The sequence below is a fragment of the Lepisosteus oculatus genome, chromosome 16, assembly GCF_040954835.1.
Source record: "Lepisosteus oculatus isolate fLepOcu1 chromosome 16, fLepOcu1.hap2, whole genome shotgun sequence".
NCBI classification, from domain to species: domain Eukaryota; kingdom Metazoa; phylum Chordata; class Actinopteri; order Semionotiformes; family Lepisosteidae; genus Lepisosteus; species Lepisosteus oculatus.
Genome location: NC_090711.1, coordinates 12,296,470 through 12,311,904, shown reverse-complemented (window position 1 = coordinate 12,311,904; position 15,435 = coordinate 12,296,470). Strand labels below are relative to the sequence as shown.

The 15,435-nt window shown below is 40.2% G+C and overlaps 1 protein-coding gene across 1 annotated transcript; it reads right to left on the bottom strand.

Annotated features, from left to right (window-relative positions):
- Positions 1 to 235: 235 nt before the first annotated feature.
- srxn1 (sulfiredoxin 1 homolog (S. cerevisiae)) lies at positions 236 to 2,851 on the bottom strand. Its single transcript, XM_015364563.2, has 2 exons — positions 2,235 to 2,851; positions 236 to 1,746 (listed from the first exon to the last, which is right to left on the bottom strand). Exons 1-2 carry the CDS (start codon positions 2,472 to 2,474, stop codon positions 1,537 to 1,539), a joined length of 450 nt encoding a protein of 149 aa, XP_015220049.2. The 5' UTR covers positions 2,475 to 2,851; the 3' UTR covers positions 236 to 1,536.
- Between the last annotated feature and the right edge of the window lie 12,584 nt (positions 2,852 to 15,435).

Below are 15,435 nucleotides of genomic sequence, written 5' to 3'. Positions count from 1 at the left end.
TTGTGTGCAGATTATCTATTTTTATAAACAGATAATATACACACAATTTCATGACTTTCCCAATGCTCAACAATTTCATCAGAAAAAGCAAAGGGTATCGTGACTAAAAAAGATCAGAGCACTCTTTAGAGGTTCTAGAGCTAATAAAAAAGATATATTAAAACCACTACAGATGTGAAATCCACAGGTGCAATATTTTATCAACACTACAAATAAACAGCTCAACACCTCCATCTGCTGGTCAGTATATTCTCTGCATTTATTAGTTAACACTTCAGCACTTAGTATTTAATCACTTTTAATCACTACAATGACTGAGAGAAATCAATACAACATTGTCCTGTCCACTAAAATATTCCTTTGGCAGCTGCAATTTTCTTTGGCAACCCCCAGTTTAATACTGTTCAAAGGTAAAAGTCAAAAGATGAATTCATATGAATGGCATGGCATGGCAAAAATCAGTTTGTGGCGACCTCATCACACATTCAACATTGTGTGTTCCTTTAACTGCAGAGTACTGTGGGCTGCCCCTTATCATGCACATTCAGTAAAACTTGAAAACGTTTCCCTGCACAGAGGTTTAATGTCAGCTTTTTTGCACTTTCTGATTGCAGTACATTTAATTAATAATAATAATTCTGCAGTTACAGTATACCGTGACACGCATGGGGAAAAAAACAAACGAAAGGAAACCCAAAGAAGATCTTGTGCTTCTTAATTAATGGAAGCCTGTCGTTTTAATACAGGCTTCGGCCCCAAACCAATACCTGGATGTGATCTAAACATAGCCTTGCACGGAATTCCAAAGTCCCATGCTAGCAAACAATACTACGGGTCTTCCTTAAATAAAGGGGTGACAATAAATATAGAATCTGACGTGTTGAGCAGCAGCACCAGCGGGCGGCTAGTGCTCTGTGCCTCTGACCTCAATCAGAGAGGTTCCTGGCCTCTTTTGTTGTCTCTTTCCTGTTCTGTGCAGCTGTTTCCACACGATGCTTCTCTGACATTCAGCCAGCAAATTAGCACACAGAATGCATGGCTGCCGTTCAAAAATACACCGTTTCCATTTCACCACTCAGATCCTTCTCTTATTAGTGTGCTCAAGTCCCATAAATCAAAAGACATATCTTGTAGAGATCTTCCACTGCATGTCCCATTGTCCCTGTTTATTTTGGAAGTGGTGGTGCATACATTTTACTCTACACATCTATTTCCTACCATGCCCTGTGCTGAAATACACAGTCCTGAGATTAGGAAACGCTAAAACCAAGATTTAGATTCATTAGGCTGGCTTGCCAGTGCTTCACAGCATGACGGCACACCTGACTGGAATAGAGTCCCTCTGATTTTTGGAGAATCTTCTGTGTTCGGTACGTCCACGCGGTCTGGTAATTCTGTCTGTATTACCTGTGTCCAAGTGGATTAATTGAAGATGGAGTGGAATTAACCTGTGCAGCTCATTCTCCCACTTTATGTACTGTAGATATACAGTAAGACTGAAACGAAGCTCAGCCCAGTCTGTAGCAGGTCCTAGGATCACTGCAGATCAGGGGTCGAGGCCCCTAAGTAAGTACGTAAGTCTGTAATGGTTGATTTGACAATTTTCGCCGGTATAGTCTCCATGTTTAATCGCTGATAGGCTGCAAACCTATGGCAGCCCCCGAATGAATAGAAGTAGTCGCCTCCTCTTCGGCCCTTAATCCACAGCACATCAATCGGAGGGACGCAGTGCACCGTCTTAGGTTCCTACAACATCATATACAGAAAGACGGAGCGACAATTGTTCATTCACTGTCAAAAATCTATTTAAAAAGGAGAATGTGCAGGAGACAAACGGTGAAAGTGATAGAAAACCACTGTCATCTGCCACTGCGTTATCAAAACAGAACTAAAACATAGTCATCTATATTTTCATCGTGAGCACCATTTGCATGTAAGTCAACGTACTGTATTACATCGGCAGATTCCGCCCCTTGTCTTCCATGTGGGTAAACTGCGCTCTGCGTAGTAAATGCAAGAGACGTGCAATTTGCACACGGGCAAAATGATCCGCCTCCTCTTAGTTTTGAAAGTGGGGAGTAATTTTAAGTACTCTAAAAGTTTTTTTTTTTACAAATCACCAACTTTGTACTGTCAAACAAAGGTAATGTCTTAACATAAATCATTTCAGAACTTTTAATTCAACATTGCATTTAGATGCTACCCGCTGATACTGTAAAACGAAATGACACTACCTTTATCTTATGCATCAGACTCTGCACTTTCTCCTCATCCAGAACCGGCGGAATGGGTCGGATAATAACCTTCATGGGCACGTTATGGACTTCTTCAATGCTGTCCGAGTGTATCGACTTGTTTTCATTCCTCTCGCTATCCATTCGTCCCTGTTCAGCAATCAATACTTTTGTAGAAAATAAAATGTTTCTGTTAAACTCCGCTATGTTACATCTTATCCTTGTAACAACTGCGAACATCTCGGTTTGACAGAGTCAGTGCGGTTCCGAAAACAAGGAAGTGTTCACTTCACAACGCAACAGGACGGAACCATTCGCTGGAGGAGTTGTTGCCAAGTTTTATCCTCAAAATGACCGTATTGGAAGTATTGGAGCCTAAACAGAAAGTGTATTTATTCTGTGTAATTCACACACCTAGTGTATGTTTTATCCGAATGTCTATTATTTAAAGTGATAAAAATCATAGTACAGTAGTAAACGGTGGAATATTCCATTTGACCCATAACTTGAAATATATTACGGTCCGGTATTGGGTGACTGTTCTAGCTAAGTGACTGATTTCAGCTAAGTTCTGTATGTTGCTCTTGAAGAGTTATTTCACCTCCGTTTTTAAGTATTGTAATTTTAAAGTGTACATTAGATATTCATAGGCAGTTTGCGCTGAAGAAAATGAAGGAAGATATTGCGCAACACCTGAGTGCACATTTCTCAGGCTGGCGCAGAAATGCTTAGTCACAATGATTCATGAGTTTTAGAATAATAAGGTAGTTATAAAACCTACGTTACTTTTCAAACCGGAAATGGCCAACCTTAACACACATGCACCAGGTGGCGATGTTGTGTTCAATCTTACCCCTCGGCTGTTGCAACAATCTGTTAAACCCTGCTGAATCACAGTGATGTGACCTGGATGTTAACACACGATTGTTATCCTGATATAACATTTCCTAGTCCTGACTGTATGGACCGTCTTTAGGCGGCAAGCTTGATACTGCAAAATACTTCTGTTCCATGTATTACATTCAAGGGGCAGGTAATTTAAAACTAACTTTGAAATATGGATCTTCGACTAGAAACTTATGGCACAACGCATACACCCTAGAGATAACTTACCCCACACTTGCTCACTAATGAACACAGGGACAAAGTAGTATGTTTACAGACACTACTTAACTAGCCAGCATGACTTACGGAGGTCGAAGCAAACAGGAGCACCCACAAATTACCCAAACAAACACAGGGGGACATACAGACTCTACACAGAACGAGCAAAACCCTGAAATCAAACTCTGGACCCAAGAGCTACAAGGCAACAGTGGGTTCCAGGAGAGCATGTGAATCTCCTCCTCAATTGCAGGAATTACCCTCAGAAATTCTATTCCCTGTTCGAATAGTTGGGTGAACTGGAGCAACTGGGGATAAAGTACTTCAATCAAGGTAAAGTCACAACCCACCAGTTATGAGTCACTGCACTATTCTGAGTCACTGCACTAATAGGAATTGAATGAATGTATTTTCTTTTGGTTAGATTCTATTTGGATGCCTTTTAAAATCCAAACCATTACAGAGTGTGTATGTTCTGCTGTCATTTCCCTGGGCAGAACAGAGTTATCTATATTCAATTTAGATCTCATCTTATTCAACACCCACTGTATTTACATCTACTGCATCTTAATGTTTCAAGAAAGTTTACTAAAAGTTGTTTCAATAAAAAAGTGTTTACTGTGAATTTTCTTACAATCAGATTATGTGCAGTGCAAAACAAGAGAATAAATATGAAGGCTCAGCATCACTTTTTAGAGCATTTCACATTTTCCTTAATCAAAACTATAAATTGTGTGGAGAAGCCTAACCCTGGACAGAACCTTTGCAAAGTAAGTCAATGCGATTCAACACATCTCCAGTCAACAGTCTTAAGAACAAGAATTCTGATGAGGGCTATTTACATTTCATAGGCTGGGTACATTGCTTTTCTCATTAAAATTCAGTAATTAGAAATGCTGTTGAAAAAACAGGAAAAAAAGAAAAGCCTAATGAACCAGCAGGCGATGAGGTTCTTTTATAGGGACTTTTTTAGGGGAAAAGGGGGTGGTAAAGAGGGTTATTTTTTTTTCCTTCAAAGGAATTTCTTAGCAGTATGTCCTATATTTAGAAGGAATTCAAAGGAATGAGAATGTTGCCATAGAAACGAGAGAAAGTCTGGGTCTACTGTTAGAATCAGGTAACAATTAACTCATCTTGGCATCAAAGACACCAGATCTTAACAGGAATACACTCCTAAGAAGAGTAAAAACTGTTTGTTTTCTCCATGGACAACGCTGAGTCCTAATGAGGCACTTTGCACATCTTAAATCAATGCTGCAGCTAGCCTGGGACAGTGACCCAAAATAAATTACTACACGCTTTTACCCTTCATTGGAAAAATCAAATCTTAGCAGGGGGATAATTTAAAATGCTAAATTACATTAAGGAAGCATTAAAGTAAGGAAAATTTCACAGGTCATGTTTCCTTTCTTGTTTTGTAGATCCCAGATGTCTCCCTGTCAATAACATATGGTGTATGCGAAATCTGGCATTATACTACATGGTATAAAAACTGGTAAGTGCCTTGCAACCAATACTGGGATTGAAATAAACTCCCAAGACAATTATCAATCACCGAAGCCACTTTCTCCACTTGATCACAGGTTTCCATTTTCCACAAGATTCTGGGAGACACCTTCCAGTCCTGGAGTTGGAACGCACAATCGGATTATGGGTTGAAGTATTGATTTAATCAGCACTGATGCTTCTTGCAGAATCATTTCAATGTTTGCTCATCCCTTGGAACCTTAGTGTTCCCGTACTTTTTCAGTGTAATGAGCTTTGAATCAGTCATTAAAGGCAGGCTCAGCATTATTGTATTGCCAGTCTCCTGTTGCACCTTAATCTGCACTGTATGGATTAGTGGTTAGGGCCCTAGCCTCCTGTTTAAAGGGTTGTGGGCACCTAAATAAGCATGTAAAAAGGAAAATAAGTAATTGCAACTTCTGTAAATTGCTTTGGCTAAAAGCATTAGACCCATAAAATAATGCTTGCGTCTCATATATGTACCATGCTAAACATGGGTTTTGTGTCAGTTTAATGAATGCTTCTTTAGTTATGCACATACAGCTTTGAAGAATGAGTGTTTTTCTCAAATGAGCTCTTTCAGCAATAGCAGCTGTGTCTATGTTCTGAGATCTTGATAACTTGGGATCAGTTTCCTTTCATTGGACTCACACCAAGAGCTTCAAATTGCAAATTGCACCTGAAGAACTGAATCCCCCTCATTTCAGTGGAAATATTCCCAGAACAGCTGTGTGCTTATGGCTCCTACATACAGTGAAGAGCAGATCTTCACTGTTCACCCAGGCATTTCAACGCGGAGCTTCATCTGTCTGAAGAAGAATGAAATGAATGTGTCTTACACAATATACCTGCTGCCTCGTCAGGGATGCCAGCTCTTTAGGCATCATCGTGGTGAGGGTTCTGAGACCATGACTGCCTTATTTCAGATCCCACCCTGGACTCACACCAGCAACTTCATTACAGTGTGACTCAGGTAAACATCACTGAATATTGAAATGCAATGTGAAGCCAATGAGTCAGAATTTACCCTTTGACTTTGCTTTTGACACTGCTGTACCTGAGTAGGCTGTAGACTGAATGCTGACTCATATGCGTAAGATATATACATTTCATATCGGGTTGCATGATTTCCCCTTTTCTGACCTACGTGGAATATGCATAACCACTGACTAGGATTAATTGAACTTGAAAACTATTTAAGTGATACAAAATGGCCCAGTTTAGTAAGCAACATTTCTTAAACGTGCGGGCACAGTGGCATAGTGAACAGAGCTGCTACCTCATAGCTTCTGGGGGCATGACTTTGAGTCTGGACTGGGGTACATTCAAAGTTTGCACATTCTCTCTATATTAGTGTGGATATCATGTGGGGGTTCCAGTCACCTGCCTCCATCCAAAGGCAAGCCAGGACTAATGCTTCCTGCAGAATCTCAATATTTACTCATCCCTAGGAACCTTAATGTTCCTCTACCTTTTTAGTGGATTGATTCTTGCATCAGTCATTTTAAAGGCAGGCTCAGCGTTATTCTGTTGTTTCTCTGAAGTGCCACTGCAGTGGAGTGGTGTGCTATCCAGGGTCTAGTCTCTACATGGGCCTTGTGCTTCTAGGACAGGGTCCTGGTTATTGGACACTGTCCGCGAATAAGAAATTTCCTGAAAATGGATGGTTTTCTTAAACAATTACACCGGTTTCATCCTTCCATCTTCTAACCACTTAATTCATTACAGGGTGACAGGGGAGCTGGGTCGTGTGCTGGTAAACAACAGGTGCAACCCAGAATACACCCTGGACAGCACAGTGCAGACAGACACAAACATTTACACACTCCCAGCAGGGACAGTTTTCCCAGAAGCCAATGAACCTACCAGTATTTAATTGATGGTGAGAAGAAACAGGGACACTCAGAGGAAACCCACCCAAACATGGGGAGAACATACAAATTCCACACATATAGTACCCCAGGTTGTGAACTTAGAGCACCAGTGCTGTGAGGCAGCAATGCTTACCAGTGTTCCACTGAATATGATAATACCTTTATCAGCAAGTGTATATTGAGAAACACATCATATATTTAAGGACATTGCTGTTTTATTCTGTGCAGCCTAGTCTCTTTTTTTTGTGAACAGGCACTGTTCTGACACATGGTAGTCATGACTAATGTTGTTCAGGCAGTGCCCACTCAAAATGCTACAGCACTGTTGAACCCATTAGCCAAGAGCTCCAATAACCTCTCAAGGCAACAATACAAAAATTGGAAACGAGCTGACACTGTAATGAACTCTGCTAGCTTTAGAGCTTATATCTACCTCCTGGGTGAAGTTTTTGCCTCATTACTTAAGGACTAAGAAGCCATGTGATAAATGATACATCTTAACCTTCCTGTCCATTATTGATTCAAGCAGCTGTATCCCTTCAAACGGTCGATATGGTCTACTGTGTGTGAGAGAGGAGAGGAGCACACTTTTATTTAACAAGCAGGCCATAACTTACCTAGTATGAGTACCAAAAGACTGCAGCTTCATCCCAAGCCAGCTCATGTACAGTGTACATTTATGGAAAAATTCAGACCAGAATTTCAGTAGCTTTAGTGAAAGGATGGTTTTAGGAACAGAGATGAAAGAATGCTTGGCAAAATCTCATTTGATAATTTGAGAAGATATTCGGTGGAATAGAATAGCAGAATTAGGTCCTCCTCAATTGAAGTTACTAATACATTTTGCTACAGCACATCTTACTCGGGTCTTCAGATGGATTTGACCAATCAGGTTCTTTTCCAGCTACAGCTGGCCAATGACATGCTTTCTCAGTTTATGTTGGCCAATCAAATGCTTTTGCAGTCTACATTGGCCAATAAGGTGCTTTATCAATTTAAGTTGCCCAATCAGGTGCTTTTTCAGTTTAAATTGGTCAAACAGGTGCTTTCTCAGCTATAGGTAAGTTAGTAGCTGCTGACCTTTCCCAAAACAATTTCTGCATTGTGTGGACATTTATATTTTGAAATTGTTACAAACCCTTGAATGAATAACTACTATACAGAATTAAATACTGATGCTCTGTTAAAAAATTCATTAGGCAATTGTTTTCTATTTTACACTCAGGAACTGCCAGTTGTTTATGACTTGGTTTTGTAACTTCGTCCTGTACAGTAGAGGAAGAATCAAGATCAGCTGAGCTGCTCCACAGACAAGCCCAATCATTCAGTTTTCAAGCCTTACAGAAAACTTAGTCACAGCTGAAGGAGTTGGGCAAGAGGTTATTACTTAGACCTCTGTTACACAGACTCTTCAAATACAAAGTTTAATTTACAATTATGCCACAACACTCAACAGAAAGGAGTGACTTTCTGCTAACAGATGGAGAAAATGTACTATAAATTCCATATGGCACTTTGAGCTCCTGGAGAACGTCAGATGCCTGAAAGGAAGCAAAAGAAAGCAAATGAAAAGGTCTAACAAAGATGTCAGGCATTAAATAAACATTTAAATAAAATTAATCTGCCGATGAGCCTTACTTTTCATATAGTAATTAAAGACAATGGGCCCCAAATTCCAAACACCTATAGAACCTAAGTGTTTGGAATACAGCACCCAATGTTCTGACAACGTCAGGGCTGTCTACAAAGGAGTCTGAGGAGAGAATATGTTGGTTCATATTCTCATCTATTTTTTACTTAAAATGGACTTAAACCATCACGCAAGTCTTCATAAAACAAGTAACACAAAGATGTGGAATATATTTGAACTGTTTAGTTACCCAAATATTAATGATAAGAGGAAATATCATTGTGTGAACGAGTATGATTTCTGTCATTCAGTAACTGGTGGCACCTCCTAAAGCAGCAATGACTTCAGCTAGACTTTTCTGTAACTGCTTATCAGTCTCTCGCTTTGGCTTTTATTCATTTTAACCCATTCATCCTAACGGAACTCCTTCATGGAGGCATTCCTTTGCAAGAAAAGCTTGCTTCAGGTCCTTCCGGAATGTTTCAGTGGGGTTTATGTCCAGACATCAAATCAATCAAATTTAAAATGTCTTCTCTTGCTTCCCCCATTCTGTTGTAAAATCTGCTTGTATATTTCTATCATTCAAGTAGGGAGCTACAGGTATGTCAGCATCAGAGGCTGCTAAGGAACAAGTGAAAAAAAAACACAAAGTTTAGCCGAAACGTTGTGTTTCTTTTCTTCTTTTTCCAGCCTGGAATAAACCTTTACTTGTTCCTTATTTATATTATTGTCTTACTGCTTGACCCATTTTGGGATCAGCTTCAGCCTGGCATTTTCTGCCCAAATATACTGATCCAACTCCACATTCACGGATGGCATTGTCAATGACGATAAGCTGTCTGGGTGGTAAGGCAGCAAAGCGACCTCTGAATCACCATGGCTGAGAGTCGAGATGAGGCTTTTCTGTGGAAAGGCAGTGTTTGATTTCCACCACACAAAACATTTCTCATTGTAGCCAAAATGTCCAACTTTTCAGTCATCTGCCCAGCTGTATCACACTGCAACTGACAACTGGCAGCCCATTGAAGCTCAGCAGGTGTGAGCCTGGCCAGTATCTCGATGGAAACCCTCCTGGGAAAACTAAGGCTGCAGCTGGAAGAGGTGTTAGTGGGACCACTAGGGGGCGCTCACCCTGTGGTCTGTGTGGATCCTTATGCCCCAGTATAGTGAGGGGGACACTATACCATAAAAACAGTGTTGTCCATTGATTGAGACGTACAGTAAAACACCGGGGTCCCAACTCTCTGTGATCATTAAAAATCCCAGAGCGTTTCTTGAAAAGAGTAAGGGTGTTAATTCCAATTTCCTGGCCAAAATTCCCACTGGCCTTTGCCAATAATGGCCTCCTAATAATCCCCATCTATGAACTGGTTTCATCACTCTGTTCTCCTCCCCACTGAGAGCTAATATGTGGTGAGTGTACTGGTGCACTATGGCTGCGGTTGCAACATCCATGTGGGGCTGCACACTGGTGGTGGCGAAAAAACTTGAGTTTCTCAACACTGTATTATGGTTCTGATCCATCACAAGAGGTTTGTGGTGTTTCATCTTTAGGTGAGGTATTTTACTCTGATTTTTTCTATATAAAAACATGATCAATGTAGAAAAGGGTACAAGCAGTCCTGAGGTCTTAACCTCCTGTGGGTTTGTGTCCCTTCAAAGCGGTATCTTGTTTTCATGACACACTTACTGCAACAGGAAAATGGGCACACTCCAGTCCCAGGTATCTCTAGTCTGTAAAGTACCTAAACTAACAAGTGTTTCTTAAGTCAATAAAATTATATTTTGAAACCTGCATGAATTTCAGAAATTAGATTGTGATGATCGTGTCATATATCACATAAGAAACTGCAGATGAGAAACCCCTGTGGGCATTACACAGGGAAACGAACAGCAGAAGGATTTTAATAAGAATATTTCTACTTTTGGCATGCTTGCTTACAATTAGTTAAAAACAACCAGTAACTTCCTTGGAGTCAGTTTAAAATGAAAATAACACTGTATAGTTATTAAACAATTTAAGGGTAAAACGCTCCTAACGTATATGTTAAAATATTAACTGTACCAAAGAGGCATTAATTAAGCTCCCAGCTATTGTTATGTAATAAAACAGAGAAAAACAGACTGCATTATTTAGTTGCTCTGGCATTATCCTGAGTTTAAAATAATCACATGCATTGCATCCAATAACAGAATAGGCTATTTTTATTTCCCTGCTTGACATAACAGCAAGCTTTTCAAGTGATAATTCTTTAGACAGAGAAACTTACACTCCTTACTGCAGTTTGAGATAAAGGTATTTAAAATTCCTTGCATCTTTATTAATGACACCAGGACAAGCTGTTAGAGCTCATTATACAGCTGAATCTATTTCTGAAATCTTGCCGTCAGAAGGCAATTTATCACCATTGGCCTCCTCTGACCGTATTGCGGCAATTATTTTTAATATTGCTTACACACACCTCAACCCCCAAAATAACAAACTCATTTCAAACTGAAACACGTCAGGCTTCTTTTTTTTTTACTGTTGTCATTGCTCACCAGGTAACTTCAAGCCATTTGGAGAGATTTGGGAGAAGTTTTTATAATTTTCAGAATTAGTATGCTTTGAAAAGGGCATTAATTGAGTCATTTTCTGGTTTCTCAACAAGAGGATGTTGTCTTACCTTTGCTGTTGAAGGTAGAGAGCCAGGAGCACTGTAGAGGGGTTAAATGATTGATGAGGTCAATCAGTAAAAAAGAGAAATACATGCACTGCCAAGGCTGCATGGTCATACAGTGGTTAGCACTGCTGCCTTGCAGTGCTAGGGCCCTAGGTTCAATTCCAGTCCTGGGGTGCTATCTGTGTGGAGCTTATATGTTCTCCCTAGATTCTGCTTTTCTCCCACAGTTTTTTTTTCTATCACACTAAACTTTAAGAATAAACATCTCACAATAAGTACACACTCAAGCACGGTCATGCTGTCTCTACTCTTATTACTATTGTTCTAAGAAAAAGTGATTGTCCTTTATCAATCAATAAGAGTAGGTAGATGTTGGGGCTAGATTTGCACAATGAAAGAGCCCCTTCAAGTCCTACCACTGGCTGTTGTTCACGCCTTTTAATTATCCCGGCTCTGATACAGTGGTCGTTCCAGTCCTTCACAGGAGCTCAGTGAACAGGGATTTCTTCTTTAGTCTCTGTACAGGGCCCACAGTCCCTTCCAGCACTCCCTCGCCTTTTCTCCCACAGTTCAAAGATGTACTGGTAGGTTATGTGGCTTCTGGGAAAATTGGCCCTGGAGGGAGAGAGTGCATGTTTCCTGTCTTGGACTGGCGTCCTGCCCAGGGTGTACCCTGCCTTGCGCCCGTTGCTGGCTGGGATAGGCTCTGGCTCCTCAGCAGCTCAGAACTGAAAGAAGCAGTTGGATGGATGGACTTCTACTGCTTTTCAAAAACTCCCCCTAATTCATTTGACGAGTATTACCAATGTTTCAACACATTTAAGGGGTTATACAATTAAATCCACTTCATATACACACTTACATTCAATTTACACCCTTATTATTGTTGATTTCCCTGCTTAAGGGATACCTGAACTGTGTCCAGATATTTTGGATTTACATTTCCATACATCCTGACATCCCATCCAGGGTGTACCCTGGTTTGCACCCGTGACCAGCTCTCCCACAACTCTGAGTTGAATGAAGCAGCTAGAAAATGGAAGGATGAAGGAAAACAAGACAGTAACTTTGCAGGGCATATTTTACAAATTACTGCAGTGCCTGTCTTAATATCATCCCACTTATTCATCATTTGCAAGCCCTGCAAAGGGTGATTGTTCTTATTTTTGTGTTCCAAAATGGCTCATTAGCTTCAACACCTCAGGGGTGTACTTTCACACATTTGTATTACTGATTGAGACCCAGTAAGAAAATCACTAAAAACGTATATTTTAGCCTACAATTGATTTAAGAATAAAACATTGGATTCTGCAGCTTATGGATGAATTAGCCATTTCTGGAAAGGAAACAAAATGAGCAATGCCGAAACTAAATATACTATATATGATAACTATTGCGACATATATAAAGCATGAAGTGATTTATTGAGGTATTGAAGGTATTGTATTTTTTTCAGTGAGGATAAATTAAACACCCTTTCCCCATTCTTCGTCCTCAACACAACTATGCATGAACTCTTAAACTGAAGAAGGCCTTCCATCACACCTACTGTCAACCCATTCTTGTCCATAATGTGTTTCCAACTTCCACCAGCACTAAAATGAGTTTAACTGTTATTAACGCCGTAAACTTTTCTGGGAAAACCTCGCTCATGACCAGTCATCTCATCAAATGACACACTTCATATAGCTGCTGAGCTCAAGACAAAGACACATACTGGAGTGCTTGCTTTCTTGTCTTAACCTTGGGAGAAGTTTGGCAGCCAAGGTGGGGGTAACTTTTAGCAGCCCTCATGCTATTTTCTGGACTTTGGATGCGCTCATTTGAATGTTAATAAAAAGTCAAGATTGTGTTTAAAAGAGCAAGTATCTGCTTCTGACAGCAACATCAAAGACTGAAGCAGAAGGCCGAGAAAGACCTTCTGCCAGAAGTCTGTGTTGGAAAACAGATGGGTTCTGCATAAACAACACAAACATCAAGAACAGTGAGCTAAAGAGCTTGGCAGACTCGCTTGATTAAACCTGGGAAGAATTGAAGGGCTTTAATGAGATTTTTTTTTTAATAAACTGTTTTTGAATGGTGAAAGTTCTACACACTAGAAAAAAAAATCTCAGTTTTTAAAGTGACACATACGTACATAGGCAGAGCCAGACCAAGCTCCAGAAGGTGATAATGAAATGGGGAAAAAATAGGTTCTGCTCAGTTTGTTTTTTTAGGTGGAAAGTGTAGGAGAGAGATTTATGATTTTTGTCTCTTCTCTATTTGCCCAGTGCATTGCACCATTGATAGGTCATAAAAGCATCCTGGAAGAACCCACAGAAGAGAATGTCATCAATCCATCCATTTTCTAACCTCCTTATGCAATACTGGTCGCAGAGACTACCCAGCCAGCAACAGGAGCAGAGTACACGCTGGAAAGGACATCAATCCCTTACAGGGTGCACACAGACACAAACACACCCACACCAGGGTCACTTTTTCCAGAAGCCAATGAACCTACTACTGTATCTTCAGACTGGGAGGAAACGAGAGCACCTGGAGTACGCCCACATGACCATGTGGAGAATAAACGGGTTCCACACAGATGGAACCCCAGGAACTGGGCTCGGGGCTCCAGTGTTTTGAGGAGGCAAAGCTAGATCTAGAAAGGATTAATTTTTCGTTCAGCGTAATTTTTTTACCTCGGCTTCTTCTTGAAGAAATGAAAAAAAACAGTAACCTGGAATCCCATCTAGAGATAAGAGGCAGGGATTATTACAGAAATTGCTTTCATACTGTATGTCTTTCACACTCAATCGGCAGGATTTTGCCATGACAAAGCAGTGAAAACCCGCAGTTAATAGGGGTTAACGTTTTGGTTAACTTGTGCACTAACAATGCACATTAAAATGAACTGATCGCCAATGACGGATTCGGCTTGGAGGCACAGTTACTGTGCAGAAAATGCGTTCCATTTCTGTCATCAATCTAAATACCACTCAGAGAATGAAAAACTCATTCAAGGAAAGAAAATATGGATCTAGAGGCTGCTGAATTCAAGCACAGGCCGAGAGACGTGTCGGATGCAGGTGTTCAACACGCTTGCTGGATGGAAAGCATTTTCAAACTGTCTCCAATTCCGCTGAGTTTTCTCCACTCGCAAAATTGCAGCACTCCTGCAATTAACCATATCCCAGTCAGAGCCTCACAAACGCAGTGAATTCTAAACACTTTTTTCCTTGAGAAATTGTAGAAGGAACCGCATGGTAACCGAATTTATCGCTTGGGTGGGTTCCGCTTCGTTTTGGTTTAAGCAGTCCAGTGCATCCCACTTTAATTAACCGGCAAAGGAAGGCAAATACATCAATGACGGCGGTAGCATACTCCTGCAACAGAGGCTAACATACAACCTACAGTACACACCTCACTGACACCACCCAAGAATGGCTTGCGTGTGTCCCTACAGGAGCAGAGGAAAATGGCACACGGCGACAGCTTATTTCTCTGTAAAGAAGGCTGCGCTATCTGGACACAATCGCCCCCCGATGCAGCGCAATTTAATTACAACTGCGGAAGACACAGTAACAGAGCAATAAAACAGGGCATTAAGACAACAAATACCTCAGCATCAGATTACTACTCACATAAGAATACAACTTGAAATGAAATTTCAGTCCCAGGGACCGAAACTGTTGCAATATTATTCTGACATGTCTTTGAAATTTTATAAATTAAGTTAATTAAAACCCAAGAAATAAAAAAATAAATAAAGTTGGAATAAACTACAGTCACAGTTTTAAAGTCTATTTCTAATTTCCCACTCACTACCTATACAGTAAAAAATACAAATGGGTTTTCTTACCTATTATGTCAAAGTTCAGGTTGCAAGGTGACCAGTTGTTTAGATAGTCGGTATTATTAGCACTGTATACAGAGTCACTTAGATTTAATTGAAACAATATAGTCTTGTATTACATGAGGTTAACAATAGTTTTAAGACGAAATATTTAGCTATATAAGGATATTAGACAAAAACTTGCTTCTTAAACATCAGATTTGAGAAAGTAGATCAAACTGACCACTATAACTGTTTAGATTAAGACTCGGCATTAAAACCGTAACTGGGCCAAATACCACGAGTGAAAATGTATACTTTTCAGAGAACAGGGCTTTTGTTCTTCAGTTCAATCTGATTTCCCAAACGGGATTGTGTTACAGAAATTTACTCTGACATTTCTAGTTAATGTAGATTAAATTGCCCCAGGCATACCCATTGCTAGCTAATCAATTAATTTCACACTTAGAGTTTTACGAGGTAAGGTCTTGGTGAAAAATAAGAAATCTTTTTTAATGCCGTTAATTACAAACCAGAGTGAGGTGTTGAGAAACTTGCTAGTCCGACGTTCTCACCATCGCTTCGACCCTTATTACTTATTTTGGCCGAT